This window comes from Triticum urartu, chromosome 7 (genome assembly GCF_003073215.2).
Source record: "Triticum urartu cultivar G1812 chromosome 7, Tu2.1, whole genome shotgun sequence".
NCBI classification, from domain to species: Eukaryota; Viridiplantae; Streptophyta; class Magnoliopsida; order Poales; family Poaceae; genus Triticum; species Triticum urartu.
In genome coordinates this window covers 358,721,471-358,739,166 of record NC_053028.1, presented here as the reverse complement: position 1 = coordinate 358,739,166, position 17,696 = coordinate 358,721,471, and the positions used below count along the sequence as shown (strand labels likewise).

The 17,696-nt window shown below is 47.8% G+C and overlaps 1 protein-coding gene across 4 annotated transcripts in view; it reads right to left on the bottom strand.

Moving 5' to 3' along the window:
• LOC125519727 (CBS domain-containing protein CBSX2, chloroplastic-like) overlaps positions 1–17,696 on the bottom strand; it is a 43,146-nt gene that overhangs the window by 12,466 nt on the left and 12,984 nt on the right. For all 4 annotated transcript variants that reach the window (XR_007288296.1, XR_007288294.1, XM_048684470.1 and 1 more), the window contains exons 4-5: positions 14,053–14,101; positions 13,895–13,947 (exon numbers count right to left, since the gene is read on the bottom strand). Coding sequence is in view for 2 of the 4 variants with exons in the window: in XM_048684470.1 (XP_048540427.1) it covers positions 13,895–13,947; positions 14,053–14,101 (102 nt within the window). In the remaining 2 variants the exon portion in view is untranslated. The remainder of the gene's footprint in view (positions 1–13,894; positions 13,948–14,052; positions 14,102–17,696) is intronic.

Below are 17,696 nucleotides of genomic sequence, written 5' to 3'. Positions count from 1 at the left end.
TGACACTTGGCTTGAAGACTACCGAGTGGTTGTCCAGATTGGCGGCGCAATGATGAAGTGGCCATGAAACACCTTCCTCTGATGTTGGAAGGCTCAACTAGAGCATGGCTGAATCAGTTAGCGCCTGGCAGCATCTATACTTGGGAAGATCTCGCCCAAGTGTTTGTCAGAACATTCAAGGGCACTTGCAAACGACCGGCGGGTTTGACAGAGTTACAGTGTTGTGTCCAGAAGCCGAATGAAACTTTAAGGGATTATATCCAGAGATGGATCACCCTACACCACACGGTAGAAGATGTGTCAGATCATCAGGCAATTTGTGCCTTTAAGGAAGGCGTCAGGTATAGAGAGTTGAATATGAAATTCGGACGGACAGGAAATATGACTCTGGCTCGGATGATGGAAATTGCCACCAAGTATGCCAATGGTGAAGAAGAAGAGTGACTCCGGAGCGGCAAGCACAAAGTAGTCGCCCACGAAGCCGGAGGAGAAAACTCCAGTCGAAAATAGAAGCACAAGGCCGAGCCAGCTGCTCTGGGTAAAGCCTTGGCTGTGGTTCAAGGAAAGTTCAAGAGGAAGCCCAAAGGGCCGTGGAACTCCAAGAAAATAAAAGTTCAAGATGGAAATGACGTGTTGGATCTGCCGTGCCATATCCACACCAAAAAAGATGAAGAAGGTAATTTCATTTACCCGAAACACACCACTCGGCAGTGTCGGCTCCTAATCCAGCAGTTCCGAGAGAAACAGCCCAAGGAAAAAGAGAAGGAGGCAGACAAGGCTGAGGATGAGGAAGAGGATGACGATGGTTATCCCCACGTGAATTCCACTCTGATGATTTTTACTGACGTTGAGAGCAAAAATCGATTGAAAGTCATCAACAGGGAAGTGAACATGGTCGCTCCGGCGACACCCAGTTACTTGAAGTGGCCGCAGACTGCCATTACATTCGACCAGTCTGATCATCCAGCGCACATCGCCACCCCTGGGAGGCAAGCACTTGTGGTCGACCCGGTGGTCGAAGGCACTCGACTGACAAAGGTCCTGATGAACGGTGGCAGTGGCCTGAACATACTGTATGCAGAAACATTGAAAGGAATGGGCATTCCGATGTCCAGACTCAGCGAAAGCCATATGAGTTTCCATGGTGTCATTCCAGGCAAGAAGGTTGCATCCCTCGGTCAGATTGCACTCGACGTGGTTTTCGGTGATTCCAAAAATTACCGTAAAGAAAAGTTGACGTTTGAAGTTGTGGATTTTCAGAGTGCTTATCATGCAATTCTGGGCAGGCCAGCTTATGCACGATTTATGGCTCGACCATGTTACGTGTACCTCAAAATGAAGATGCCTGGTCCCAGAGGAGTGATCACTATCTCTGGCAATCGGAAGGTGGAAGAATGCTTCCAGAAGAGCTCAAAGATCGCCGATGCCCAGATGTCTGTGGTAGAATTGCAAGAATACCAGAAAAATGCAGATCCGAGTAACTTGCTGCGAGCCAAGAAGCCAGCCACAGATTCAGCATTCCAGTCGTCTGGTGAAATGAAGCCGATTCACATTCACCCGACAGATCCCAATACTGCTCCGACTCACATTTCGGCTTCACTCGACTCCAAATAGGAAGCGCTCATCCAGTTCCTCCGTGAGAACTGGGACATCTTTGCATGGAAGCCTTCTGACATGCCGGGTGTTCTCAGGGAACTGGCTGAGTATCGTTTGCGAGTCGACCCGAAGGTGAAACCAGTCAAAGAACATCTTCGACGGTCCGCCGTCCAGAAAAGAAAGGCAATCGGGGAAGAGGTGGCTCGGCTTTTGGCAGTTGAGTTTATCCAAGAGATTTACCACTCCGAGTGATTAGCCAATGTTGTCATGGTCCCAAAGAAAGACGACTCACTTCGCATGTGCATCGATTTCAAGCATATCAATCGGGCCTGCCCGAAAAATCACTTTTCTCTCCCTCGCATCGACCAGATAGTCGACTCGACTGCAGGGTGCGAACGTTTGTCCTTTTTGGACGCCTACTCCGGGTACCACCAGATCCGTCTGTATGGACCCGACGAAATAAAGACAGGTTTTATCACCCCGTTTGGGTGCTTCTGTTATGTCACAATGCCACTCGGTTTGAAAAACGTCGGAGCCACATTCATGCGGATGATTCAGAAGTGCCTGCTCACTCAGATCAGTCGGAATATGGAAGCATACATGGATGACATTGTGGTCAAGTCACGTAAAGGTTCCGACCTACTGACTGACCTTGCTGAAACCTTTGCCAACCTCAGAAGGTATTGATATCAAGCTCAATCCATCGAAATGCACGTTTGGAGTTCCAAGCGGAAAGTTACTCGGTTTTTTTGTTTCCGAACGAGGAATCGATGCTAACCCAGAGAAAATAGGCGCTATACTCCGAATGAAGCGCCCTGTGCGTGTGCATGATGTCCAGAAGCTTACTGGTTGCTTGGCCGCCCTAAGTCGATTCATTTCTCGCCTCGGTGAAAAGGCGCTGCCTCTTTACCGACTGATGAAGAAATCAAACAAGTTCGAGTAGACCCCAGAAGCTGATGCAGCGTTTGCAGAGCTAAAAGCCCTGCTTTCCACCCAGCCGGTGCTTGCTGCTCCAATCAGCAAAGAGCCTCTACTGCTTTATATAGCAGCCACTGGACAAGTCGTCAGTACAGTACTTACGGTCGAGCGAGAAGAAGGAAAAGCTTATAAGGTTCAACGCCCAGTTTATTATATTTCTGAAGTCCTGACCCCGTCAAAGCAGAGATATCCTCATTATCAGAAGCTTGTTTATGGGATTTACATGACCACGAAGAAGGTTGCACACTATTTCTCAGATCACTCTGTTACAGTCGTCAGCGAGGCTCCATTGTCAGAGATTCTGCACAACAGAGATGCAACTGGTCAAGTGGCCAAATGGACGATTGAACTCCTTCCCCTGGATATCAAGTTTGAGGCAAAGAAAGCCATCAAGTCCCAAGCAATAGCAGATTCCCTCGCCGAGTGGATCGAACAGCAACTGCCGACTCAAGTTCACTCTGAGCACTGGACCATGTTCTTTGATGGATCCAAGATGCTGAACGGTTCTGGTGCTGGAGTAGTTCTGGTATCCCCCGAGGAGACAGACTCAGATATGTCCTCCAGATTCACTTTGATTCCTCCAACAACGAAGCAGAATATGAAGCACTCTTGTATGGGTTGCGCATGGCCATTTCACTCGGCGTCCGTCGCCTCATGGTCTATGGCGACTCAGATTTGGTAGTTAATCAAGTGATGAAGGAGTGGGACTTCAGAAGCCCAGCCATGACTGGTTACTGCAACGCAGTGAGAAAGCTCGAAAAGAAGTTTGAGGGGTTAGAACTCCACCACATATCCCGACTGAAAAATCAAGCAGCCGACGATTTGACAAAGATAGGTTCCAAGAGAGAAGTCATCCCCAGCAATGTGTTTTTGAAATATATTCACTCGCCGACAGTTCAGAAAGATCCTTTACTGAAGAGCCCCCACAACCTAAGAGCGCCACAGATCCGACTGAAGTCGAGGTCCCAGCGTGGTCGACCTGATCATGGAGGTTATGGCCATTACTCCCGACTGGACGGTGCCCTACATTGCGTACATCCTCAGGAAAGAACTCCCAAAGGATGAAGAAAAGGCTCGACAGATCGTCCGTCGGTCTAAGGCCTTTACTGTGATAAGAGGATAGTTGTTCAGGGAAAGCGTGACTGGAGTCAGTCAGAAATGCATAGCATCAGAAGAAGGTCGAATGATCCTCAATGACATCCACTCGGGGACCTGTGGTCATCATGCGTCCTCCCGGGCCATCGTGGCTAAAGCATACCGAGCTGGATTCTATTGGCCACGAGCAAATGAAATGGCGAAAGATATAGTCGACAGATGTGAAGGCTGCCAGTTTTACTCCGACATGTCTCACAAGCCAGCGTCTGCCCTGAAGACCATCCCCCTCATCTGGCCCTTTGCTGTTTGGGGACTGAATATGGTTGGACCACTGAGAACTGGCAGGAGCGGCTTCACTCATGTGCTCGTTGCAGTCGGACAAGTTTATCAAATGGATCAAAGCTAAACATATCAAGAACCTTGATGCTAGCACCGCTGTCAGTTTTATCAGAGAATTGACGTTCAGATATGGAGTCTCACACAGCATCATCACGGACAACGGGTCGAACTTCAACTCCGATGAATTCAGAGCTTTCTGCACCTCTCAGGGTACTCGAGTCGACTATGCTTCGGTCGCTCACCCGCAGTCGAACAGACAAGCAGAAAGAGCCAATGGCCTAATTCTCAAAGGATTGAAACCCCGACTGATGCGTGATCTCAAACACGCAGTAGGTGCTTGGGTTGATGAACTTCCGTCAGTTCTGTGGGGCGTGAGGACAACTCCTAATCGGTCGACTGGACGAACTCCTTTCTTTTTGGTTTACGGAGCCGAAGCAGTTTTGCCAAGTGACCTGCTCCACAACGCACCCCGAGTCGAGCTCTTCTTCGAAGAGGAAGCAGAGCAGGCCCGGCAAGATTCAGTCGATCTCTTGGAGGAGGAAAGAGAGATGGTCTTGATCCGGTCGACCATTTACCAGCAAGATTTGCATCGATTCCATGCCAGAAATGTGAAGGGTCGAGCCTTTCAAAAGGGAGATCTGGTTCTTCGAGTTGACCAACAGAAACCACACAACCTCGCCCCGACTTGGGAAGGCCCCTTCATCTTCACCAAAGTTCTTCACAATGGAGCATACCATCTTTACAGTATTGAGCATCAGAAAGACGAGCCACGGGCTTGGAACGCGGAGCTGCTCCGCCCCTTTTATACTTAAGCACTCGGTCGAATAAAATGTAATAAGAAACACCTTTTATAATTTGTTTATCAAAGACAAGAGCTTATGGTCCTATCATTAGATTGTTGTGTTCTTATTTACTTCTGAAATCCCCCAGTGGGTGGCTTAGTCGCGAATCCGTTTCGCCTAAATTCGAAAGAAAATCCTACCGAGTGAAGAGCAACCCTCCCACTCGGGGGCTTAGTTGCAGTCCAGCACTCGCCTAAGTTCTCCCACTAGGAGACTTAGCTGCAGTCCAGTACTCGCCTAAGTTTGAAAAAATCCTACCGAGTGGAGAGCAACCCTCCCGCTCGAGGGCTTAGCTGCAGTCCAGCACTCGCCTAAATTCTCTCACTAGGAGGCTTAGCTGCAGTCCAGCACTCGCCTAAGTTTGAAAAAATCCTCCCGAGTGGAGAGCAATCCTCCCACTCGGGGGCTTAGCTGCAGTCCAGCACTCGCCTAAGTTCTCCCACTAGGAGACTTAGCTGCAGTCCAGTACTCGCCTAAGTTTGAAAAAATCTTACCGAGCGGTGAGCAACCCTCCCGCTCGGGGGCTTAGCTGCAGTCCAGCACGCGCCTAAGTTCTTTCACTAGGAGGCTTAGCTGCAGTCCAGCACTCGCCTAAGTTTGAAAAATCCTACCGAGTGGAGAGCAATCCTCCCACTCGGGGGCTTAGCTGCAGTCCAGCACTCGCCTAAGTTCTCTCACTAAGAGGCTTAGCTGCAGTCCAGCACTCGCCTAAGTTTGAAAAATCCTACCGAGTGGAAAGCAATTCTCCCACTCAGGGGCTTAGCTGCAGTCCAGCACTCGTCTAAGTTCTCTCACTAGGAGGCTTAGCTGCAGTCCAGTACTCGCCTAAGTTTGAAAAATCGTACCGAGTGGAGAGCAATCCTCCCACTCGGGGGCTTAGCTGCAGTCCAACACTCGCGTAAGTTTGAAAAATCCTACCGAGTGGAGAGCAATCCTCCCACTCGGGGGCTTAGCTGCAGTCCAGCACTCTCCTAAGTTCTCTCACTATCTCATCGAAAGACAGGACATCTTTGCCTCTATCACGTGCATATTTACGTTCACCTGACAATCGCTTTCTTAATCTTTGGAGTTATTTGACACCGCTGGTTGCCGGTCACTACCTACTGCATGGTAAGAATTTGTAAGACTTTAATATTTGCTATATTATGAGCGTTTTACCACCTCGTCGCAATAGTTATAGGAATATTATTTTTGGATTTTGTTTCTTATTTCTACTAATCATGACAGAATTCAAAGTCAATTTATGGGCTTTGTCGATTGTGGGAGACTTGCCACCACATAAGAAAACACAACAACCGTCACAAGAGGAGCAACGACATCAAAATGCGCATAATCAGGTTAATGTTTCCATGCCACCCTTTAATGGTCGTTTTAGGCCTCATTTATATATTGGATGAGAGTATGAAATAAATGATATATTTGTTTCACATAATATTGATGAGTGTGTAAAATTTCAAGTTGCGGTTAGTACTTTAAGTAGCTTTGCCTTAATTTGGTGGAGTGAATATTGTCGGTTAAACCCTGATTTTATACCTAATACTTGGGATGATTCAAAACTTGTTATGAAAGATAGATTCGTTGATGTTTATTATACTCGTGGCATGATTAAAAAATTACAACATTTAAAACAAGGCACTAACACCGTATTAAAATATTATGATGATTTACAAACTACTTTGTTGCGCTCATTTTTAGAAGAAAGTGAAGACAATTTTATGAATAGATTTTGGGGAGGATTAAACTGTGATATTTAAGAGATACTAATTCATGAAGAGTGTTATTCTATGGACCATTTGTCTTGTCTTGCTTGCAAAGCTGAACAGGAAATAAAACGACTTGTTGTCTACTAGGCAGACTATGACAACCGCATCCGTTGTTGTGAGGACTACATCACCTTCGCCATGTGACACATCACCACCAAGAGTGCCTACATCATCTGAGTTGACCATAAAAGGTAAAGACAAAGGTACTGATCTTCCACCTCCACATGAGTATGATGAATGCCTTGTCAATTTCAATGCACAATGTGATGACCTACCCACCACTTTGATTACACCACCTATTTTAGAAGACTACGTTGATTATTTGACTTTGCCATGTGATCAAACAAATGCAATATCAACAATGTCAAGTGCACCCATTGAATTAACTGTTGATGCAAAAGAACCATGTGAATCAGGGAATAAATCAGATTTGAATCAAATACATTTGAAAATAATTGTGCCAATGTTTAATCATTTTGATATGACCCTAATCTTGGTAGAATTATGTGACCAATGACTTATTGCATGTTTGCTTATTTAAATATGTTGTAGCATGTAAATTTGATGCAAGTAAGATATATTCATCAATGTTGGGATGGTTTGATGATGAACATTGTCAATCTTTTGATATGAATAAAAGCTTCACTTATATGTGGAAACTGAGTTGCAATATTTTCATGCCTTCTAATTCTTGTGATAATATTTTGGCTTTATATTTTATGAACTATGAAAGTTACTCATGTATATATATGTTATATGTAGAAAAACCAAAGGAAGTAAAAATGGATGACATGGTCCTTAGTACTTGATAGACCATGACAATTTAATAAAAATTCTGTACACCATGATAGAAACAATCAATATACTCTTGTTCATAAGAATAAACATATTACTTTGCTTCCTATGCCTCCTGATTCCATTTTAAAAGATAATATTCATAGAGCTAGTAAAGCAAAAAAAAAGGTAAAATAAGAGTGAGAATCAGACTGTGGCAAAAGAATTTGAGCATGAAGCCTAATAATAAATTATTTAGTATTGTTTCTGAAATTAAATTGAAAAGTGAATGTTTACTTGCCACCAAATCTGATATTGATGATCTAGATTTCAGCAAATCTGTTTGTTATGCTTTGTGTGCAAAGAGACATTATTTTCATTCGAGGACGTGCCTTCTTCTTTACCTCCTACAGTCACTAACATTTTGCAGGAGTTCGCTGACGTCTTTACAGAAGATGTGTCACCGGGATTACCACTTATTCAAGGGATCGAGTATCAAATTGACTTAATTTCCGGTGTTTCATTGCCATTACCACCTATTCGAGGAATTGATCACCAAATTGACTTAATTCCCGGTGCTTCGCTGCCAAACCGTGTGTCATGTCGTACCAATCCAAAGGAGATTATGCGTCAAGTACAAGAGCTACTCGACAAAGGTTACATACGCGAATCTCTTAGTCCTTGTGTTGTTCCTATTATACTAGTGCCAAAAAAATGGTACATCGTGTATGTGTGTTGATTGTAGAGGCATTAATAATATTACTATTCGTTATCAGCATCATATTCCTAGGCTAGATGATATATGAATTGTGTGGCTCTACAATATTCTCCAAAATTGATATGCGTAGTGGATACCATCAAATTCGCATGAAATTGGGAGCTGAATGAAAAACAGCATTTAAAACTAAGTTTGAATTATATGAGTGATTAGTCATGCCTTTTGGGTTAACTAATGCACCTAGTACTTTCATGAGATTAATGAACGAAGTTTTAAGTGCTTTTATTGGACGATTTGTGGTAGTCTATTTTAATGATATACTGATTTATAGCAGATCTTTGAAACAACATTTGAAACATTTACGTGATGTTTTCATTGCCCTACATGATGCACGTTTATCTGGTAACCTCGGGGAGTGCACCTTTTGCACGACCGAGTATCTTTTCTTGGCTATGTTGTTACTCCACAGGGAATTGAAGTTGATAAAGCCAAGATTGAAGCTATTGAAAGTTGGCCGCAGCCCAAAATAGTGACACAAGTAAAGAGTTTTCTTGGACTCGCTGGTTTTGATAGGCGTTTTGTGAGAGATTTCGGCACCATTGTTGTACCTCTCAATGAGCTTACGAAGAAGAATCTGTCTTTTGTTTGGGATACCGCACAGAAAGAAGTCTTCACAGTATTGAAAGATAAGTTGACACATGCTCCTTTACTCCAACTTACTGATTTTAATAAGACTTTTGAGTTTGAATGTGATGCTAGTGGAATTGGATTAGGAGGTATGTTACTACAAGGTGGTACCACCTGTCACATACTTTTCCAAAAAATTGAGTAGGCCTAATCTGAACTATTCTACTTATAATAAAGAATTATATGCTCTTGTTTAAACTTTAGAAACATGATAATATTATTTATGGTCCAAAAATTTGTTATACATTCTGATCATAAATCTTTGAAACATATAAAAAAGGGTAAAGAAAATATTATTGATGATGCATTGTGTCGTCGTTATAATATGCTTTCACAACTTATGCTTTCACAACTTGACTTCAAAATATTTGGTTTTGAGACTATCAAAGGTTAATATGTACATGATGCTGAATTTAAAAATGTGCTACAAAATTGTAAAGGGAGAATATGAAACAAGTTTGTCCTTAATAATAGATTTGTGTTCCGTGCTAACAAGCTATTCATTTCAGCTAACTCCGTTCGTCTTTTGTTGTTGCAAAAAGCTCATGAAGAAGGATTAATGGGACACTTTGGCGTCAAGAAGACGGAGAACGTACTTGCTACACATTTCTTTTGGCCAAAGATGAGACGGGATGTTGAGAGTTTTGTTGCTCGCTGCACTACATGTCAAAAAGCTAAGTCACGACTCAATCCTTATGGTTTACATATACCTTTGCCTGTATCTAGTATTCCATGAAAGGATATATCTATGAATTTTATACTAGGATTATGTCAAACAAAGAAAGGAAGGATGGCATATTTGTCATCGTGGATAGATTTTCGAAAATGGCACATTTATGCCATGCCATAAAAGCGATGATGCTACTAATGTTGTTGATTTGTTCTTTCGTAAAATTATTCGTTTTCATGGTGTACGAAATACTATTGTTTCATATCGTGATACTAAATTTCTTAACCACTTTTAGAGATGTTTATGGACTAAGTTGAGGACTAAGGCCCTGTTTGGTTCATAAGTCCTAGGACTTTTTTTAGTCCCAACTTATAAGTCTCAAGTCCCTACCTGTTTGGTTCCTGGGACTTAACATGGACTAAAAGACCATATTACAATTATAAGTCCATATAAGTCCCTCCTTGAGAGTCTTATTCCATAAGTCCCAAGTGCTCACTTTAAGTCCCTATAAATCCCTCCTGTTTGGTTTAGATGGGACTTATGGGGACTTTTTTAAGTCCTTAAATCAATAAGTTTCTGAAAACAAACATCCTTTAAACTGCTTTTTAGTACTACTTGTCACCCCCAAACTGATCGACAAACTAAAGTAGTCAATAAAACATTATTTACTAAGCTTAGGGTTGTTTTAAAGAATAAAAAAATATGAGAAGAATGCTTGCCTCATATTGAATTTGTTTATAATCGTTCGCTGTGTTCTAATACTAAGATGTGCCTTTTTGAGATTGTGTATGGTTTTCTATCTCGTGCACTTATTGATTTGTTGCCTCTTCCATATTCGGAGAAGGTTAATTTTAATGCTAAACAACGTGCTGAATTGATCTTAAAAATGTGTAAGTTAACTAAGAAGAACATTGTTACGGCATATCTCTCTCAAGGTAGTTTTGGTGATTGATGACAACATGTTTGCGAACTAATCTTGTGCGTTGAATTATTCACAGATTCTCCCCTGGCACGAGACGCTTTCTTCCCCTCAGAGTGTATTTCAAGACGGTGTAGCTCTTTTGTTTCTTTCTCGGTGGACTAGTTGCATAGAGGGCACCGTACTATCAAGAGGGGGTCCGCTGGGGTTTTGCTTGGATGGAATCATCACGTATACATCAGCTTCTCACCCTCCGAGCTTTTCCTGTCCATTGAAGAGATCTCTCCTCTCTTCCTTGTTCTGTCTAGGTTTAAGCGGCAGTACCGCGCACCCAGCGGTAGTACCGCTGAGAAGCCACAAGCGGCAGTACCGCTTCGCAGCGGTAGTACCGCCGTGGCTCCACAGCAGTAGTACCGCTGGGGCCTGGCACCTCCGCCTGGTCCTCAGCTTTCTTGAGAGATCTCTTCTCCCTCTCTCTCGTGCCCCAGCAGTAGTACCGCACTGCCTGCGGTACTACGACCGAAGGGTCACAAGCGGCAGTACCGCTCCATAGCGATACTACCGCCCTTGACCCCTCTGCCGTAGTACCGCTGGGTAGTCTGGCTCCTACCGCCTCAATTTGAGAGGTCTTTTTCTCGTGTCGGGTTTTGCGGCACTAGTCACGGGTGTAGTGGCGGTAGTACCGTTCCAGGAGCGGTAGTACCGCCCTACCACCGCGGTAGTACCGCATTTGGGTCCGTTCCCTACTAAGTCTCCTCAGCGCGGCAGTACCGCTGGTTGGCGCGGCAGTACTGTCGCCTGGCGGTAGTACCGCCCCCTCTCAGCGGTAGTACCGCCCTGTGCGGGGCTGGTTGGTGGGGGGCAACGGGATTGTTGCCCCCACTATAAAAGGGAGTCCCCTTCCTCCTTCTCACCTACCTCTTCCTCCCCCAAAGCTCCATTTATTGCTCAAGCTCCATTAAATACTCCAAACTTCATTTCCGCCCAATCTATCTCTCTAGCCAATCAAATTTGTTGATTTGCTCGGGAGTGGTTGAGAAGGCTCCGATCTACACTTCCACCAAGGGATTTTCGATTCCCCCACTCATCCCTAGCGGATCTTGTTACTCTTGGGTGTTTGAGCACCCTAGACGGTTGAGGTCACCTCGGAGCCATATTCCATTATGGTGAAGCTTCGTGGTTTTGTTGGGAGCCTCCGATTAAGTTGTGGAGATTGCCCCAACCTTGTTTGTAAAGGTTCGGTCGCCGCCTTTAAGGGCACCAATAGTGGAATCACGGCATCTCGTATTGTGTGAGGGCGTGAGGAGAATACGGTGGCCCTAGTGGCTTCTTGAGGAGCATTGTGCCTCCACACCGCTCCAACGGAGACGTACTTCCCCTTAAAAGGAAGGAACTTCGGTAACACATCCTTGTCTTCACCGGATCCACTCTTGGTTATCTCTTACCTTTACTTGTGCAATCTCTTTAGTGTTTCTACCCTTGCTTGCTTGTACGCTTGTTGTTATTGCATCATATAGATTGCTCACCTAGTTGCACATGTAGACAACCTACTTTGATGCAAAGTTTAATTTGGTAAAGAAAAGCTAAAAATTGGTAGTTGCCTTTTCCCCCCCCCCCCCCCTCCAGTCAACCATATCGATCCTTTCAAACATTGAGCGTATGAATGCTAAATATAAACTCGCTGGAGATAAGGATAAAAAATATGTTGTGTTTGCACCTGTAAATCTTGTTTGGTTACATTTGTCTAAGAATAGATTTCATGATTTACACAAATCAAAGCTAATGCCATATATTGATGGTTCTTTTAAGGTGTTAAAGAAAATAAATGATAATACATATAAACTTAAGCTGCCTGTAAATTTTGGGATTAGTCTTACTTTTAACATTGCATATTTAAAACCTTATTTGGGTGAGAAAGATGAGCTTCCGTCGAGGACGACTTCATTTTAAGAAGGGAGGATGATGAGGACATCAATATCATTGTTACACCTACAGCCACTGTTGCTATACATACTGGACCAATTACTAAAGCTCACGCACGCCAATTGAATTATCAGATACTTTCATTTTTTGATAATAATTCTAATGTTCATGAGAATAAGATGCTGCCTAGGTACATTTATGTTGATTACTAATAAAGGACCTAGCATGGGAGAAGAGGGATGAACACAAAAACAAGATCAAGTATGGAGATAAGGCGTGCACGAAGGGAACCAGAACGGCATTTCTAATGCATATTTTAACACTTTGAAGCCTCCGTGATGACATACAAAGACAGGGATGAAATATACAAGATGTTCCTTCATAAATTTCGTCCATAGCTTATTTTAGGTGTTGCGCCACCTTGTTTTTGGGTCAGACCCATGTAATTTCGAAATACAACCTCTTAGGTTGTTTCTAGAGTCCGTACGTGTGGGAAAACAGAAATAGGGTTAGTTTCGGATCCCTCCTCCAAGGAGTCACGAAATTCCGCCCTATTCCTCCGTATATACAGCCCTTAGGGCGTTGTTTAGACTTTTGGAATTTGTTTAGTTAAAAGTTAGCCATTGCAACTTCGTGTATTTCGTTTGTGTCCAACGACCAGACCAAGACCGCTTCCAGATCCCCACTTTTATCAATACTTCACATATATTCGCAACATTCAAATTGCATTATCATATTCTTACTTGTTCTTCGACTGCATGTAAGAATAGATCTTCGCGGTCAGGTTGATCATGCTTCCGGCATCGTCAATAACCTCAGGAGATTGGTTTAGCGATTGCTAAGCCGCAACGTCGTGCATGTTTGTAGTCGGATCGTCAAAATCATCTCCATCAAATCGATAGTTATCATCTCATCAAAAGATCAGGACACCCTGGCCTCTATCAGATTTGGAGAAGAATATCTCTCAAGACCTCCATATCTCCTAGAGATTGGAGAAGAACTACCCTTGTTACTTGTTATTTTCACTGGTTCTTGAATCAAAGATGCACCTTAGCCTGAGGTTTGAGGAGTACTTGGTGTGGACCTTGTCCAATAGCGTTATTCTCTTGTGTTTCCTTTGGATTTGTGCCTTGTTCTTATGCTACTTTTTAAATCCACCTCCAATTCGTGAAGAACGGGCCACCCTTGCGGTCTTGCCCCGTATCAGGAGAGATTGTGCAAGCCCTGGCAGTGGTAGGAGGGCTTGGGAGAATGTCTAGCCATTCCTGCCGTGATTGTCAGGGCAAAGTCTGCATCAAGCCCAAGTTCATGTGGCTGCCAAGCCAAGGTGGCTATAAGCTCAGATCCGTTTCCACCATCGCCAGTCTGATTTGACTGAGCCCAAGCCTATCATTCCCTTTCACAAAAGTAATTTTTATTTGAGCTCTCCTACAATCCTACATGTCATCCCACATCCAGTGACAAACTACATCTACAACTTGTGTGTATGCGTATGCGCGTGTGCATGTGAGGGAGGGGGGTGGTCAAGGTAGATGCATAACCATGCGACACAATTAAGTCTATTATCCGTCCAAGCCTTTCAAAATGTACCTTCCAAGTGCTGTCCACCTCAGGAAATATGTCCGCTTCAGCCTGTCCATTTCCTAAAGGGAAAGAAATTGAAACGTTAATCAATGCAAGATAGCTGATAATATGGACAAAATATTATATAAACAAGGTGAAACTTACACAACAATTCCAAACAATACCTGATATCAAGTCCAGTGCTAACAGATCATAATCTGAGACCACACCAACCTGTTGTATGAAATAAATTGCAGCACGAGTGAATACTGTGCTTAAAAAATGTCGTATATTAACACTGCGTACAAGAACATCATGATATTAAAGCTCTATGAAAATCTACAGATTAATACCAGGGACAACATAGGTTAAGTCAATGGGATACTGGGATATACATGCTTTCAGAGTTCATGTTCATTCGACAGAACAGGAACTAAACATCCAATGGAAAAGACATTTTCCAGGTAAATGTCTCCTACTAAATATCAATATTTAGAACTATCCAGAAGAAATTGCTCGAGATGGCTCCGCTCCGCGCTCCCTAGCTCTCCCCTGCCCAGCTAGCCTCCAGCACCACCGCCGGTGACCCCTCGCCGGCTGCTCCCCCAACGCACCCCCTGCCGGCTGCTCCTACTAAATATCAATATTTAGAACTATGCAGAACAAATTGCTCGAGATGGCTCCGCTCCGCGCTCCCTAGCTCTCCCCTGCCCAGCTAGCCTCCAGCACCACCGCCGGTGACCCCTCGCCGGCTGCTCCCCCAACCCACCCACCCACCCACCCTCCTCCCTCCTACTTCCCCCGCCCCTGCCCCTGCCATGGCGGACTCCGGTGCTGACCCTGTCGACCGCCGCACGACCCTCTCCGGCGAGCGCGTGTCCTCTGGTGACCGCTGGCTCAGCTCGGAGAGCGAGTCCCCGGCGCGCTCGTACAGCGACGTCGCCCACTCCGCCCCCCCCCGGCCCCGCAGAGGCAGCTCCCCGCCCCCACCGCCCGCCAACGGTTCCATGAGGGCGCGTCCCAGGCTGCCGGCCATAAACCGCCTTGGCCCCCGCTCGGAGGTGCACCGTGTCTCAGGCGGAGACGTGGTCGACGAGGATGGATACCAACTGCCCCGGCGCTGGAACCGCCGTCGTCGCCAGCGATAGATGGCCACCCCCCAGCCCTCCGGCGCCTCGCCGACGGAGTCCCTCGCCTGAGGAAGTTGCTGGGCTCTGCTTCCGTTGCCTGGACCACCGCCACCGCGTGCGCGACTGCACCAACGACATCCGGTGCCGCACATGCCTGCAGTCTGGCCATGACTCCCGTTCCTGCGACCCGAGCCGCCGGGACAGTGCGCCACATCGTCAACAGCACAGCAACCCGGCTGCTCCGGCGCACGCGCGGTCGTCGTCCGCGCTCGTTACGTTGCCGCCGCCAGCAACCCCCGCCACGGCGCTACCGACGGCTATCCTGCACCAGCCCGAGCCCGTGCGGGTCATCATGGCGCGCACCGTCGAGATGGAGGGCGCGGAGACAGTCATGTCCCGCGCGATGGTCGCATCCATCACTGGCAATCGCCCGTCTGTCTCCACCGACGAGGTTGTTGCGCTGCTCTGGGACTCATTCGACCTCGTCGACGGCGACTTCACCGTCCACCGCCACCATCCGGAGGACTTTCTGATCCTCTCCAACTCGCTGGCCCTCAAGGAGCGCCTCGCCGGCGACCACTTCATCCGCTCGCCGCGCTTTTCCCTCTCGATGCGGCCATGGTGCAAGCTCGCACATGCCGGCTGCGGCGAGTTCGAATTCCACGTCGAACTCGAGTTGCGTGGTGTCCCTGCCCAAGCTTGGCACCTCTCCACCGCCGAGCACATCCTCGGGCAAAGCTGTTGGATCGAGCACCTTCATCCCCATACCCGCTCCCGTGCCGACCTCGCCACCTTCCGGCTATCTGGGCGCACGCACGACCCCGACAAGATCCACCGCGCTGCCATTCTGGAGGTGGTCGAGCATGTGCCGGCGGCCTTAGACTCCGACGCACCAACCATACGCACCCTGACCTACCCCATCGCCATCGCGCTGGCCCGCTCCGTCAAGATCAGGGCGCCGGCGACACCCAGACCACGAGCGCGACGCCGGCGGGACCCGTGATCCCGCTCCCGACCGTGGCCCGGGACGCACGCGCCGCCGCGGACGCAAGCGCAGATGCTCGAACGCGCCCGCTCAAGGCCAGGCCGACGGCATGGCCATGGACGACCTGGGCTGGCGCGTTGCCAAACAGGCATGGGCGGATGGTCTATCCTCGTCGCCGGCGTGGCCTTCCAGCTCCGGCGCGGCACCGCTCGCGAACCCGCCGCGTACGGGCATGCTGCCCTGGCCAGGCCAGCGCGGGGGCCACCGCCCACATCACCATGCCAGAAGAGGAAAAGGCAGCGGACAGCAAAAGCAGCAAACAACCAAGGGCCAGCCTGGCAACACTGACGCGGCCGCCGCAGACGCCCTGCTCAGCCCGGTCGGGACGCGTGTCGATCCTCAACCGGCCGCGAATTCGAATCCGGTGGCCTGCAACGATCCCCATGATGATCACGTGGGCCAAAGCTCGGGTCCCCCTGACGCTTTGGCTTGTCGGGAACTGGCCCCTGTCAGCAACGCGCATGTCGCCTCGCAGGAGGGATCTGCAGCGCCAGAGACCTGGTCGTGACAAAGCGAAGATACCGCCCCACCCGATCTAGAAGTGGGGCTGGATTCCGCTGACCAGTCCGCCTCCACCAACCCCACACGCGCGGCCTCGGGCGGGGAAACGCAGCTCCGCGGCGCCAACCCTCCCGCCCATGCAGACGGGCTATCTCCACCTGCTGCCGCTAGGCCGGCCCACGGCCCAGCGGGGACGGTAGTGCTCCTACAGCGGCCCGCGACTACACCACCTCCATTGCGGCCCTCTGAAGACCCGCTGTCCCCAAACGCTGGCGCCGTGGCTAACCAAGGCCCAAGTGGCCGCACGCCGAGCCGTTTCGCATCGCCACCAATTACGCTGCGGCGATCCCGGGGCCGCACCACGCCCGCGTCCTGGACCCTTGGGGAGTTCCTGGCCACCGCCACGAAGCACCTTAAACTTCGCCCCTCGTCGGGGACGGTCTGCAGCTACGACCTGCCAACCGAGCGCTCCTCCAACAGCGGAGCGACGCGCCCACGTGCAAATCCTGCGCACCCTCAGGATCATTGGAATAGACCAGAAGATTACTGCCGTAGAGATGAAGGCCTATGACGGCATGTTCGCGGCACCGCTGCCCCTGACGGTCCTCAAAGCCATCGCTAAACTGGTTGACCGTGAGATCCCAGTCTGCATGGCATCGACTGCGCTCGGGAGGCACGCGCCTTCGTTGCTTGCGAGGGCTAGTCCGGTCTAGGCGCGTCTACCCGTCGATCCCGCTCTCATGGATCACGGCCTTAAGATCGCTATCTGGAACGTGTGCGGCATGAACGCGCAGGCTCGCCAACACGCTATCTGTTCGCTGCTGGACACGACCGGGGCCTCCATTGTATGCATTCAAGAAACGAAAATGGAGTTGATCTACTCGGCTATTGTCCTGGATACGCTTGGTTCCGAATTCGATGACTACACATACCTCCCAGCCGATGGCACGTGGGGCAACATCTTGCTGGCGTGGAAGAGCAGGGCCGTGACCATCATGGACCCAATGTTCACCACCAACGCGATCACCGCTAAGGTGGCCACGGCCACAGGCACACCATGGTGGCTTACGGTGGTATACGGCCCCCAAGAAGATGCCGACAAGGTTGCATTCCTGCAGGAGCATCGCGACATCCGAGCCGCCTGCCCAGACCC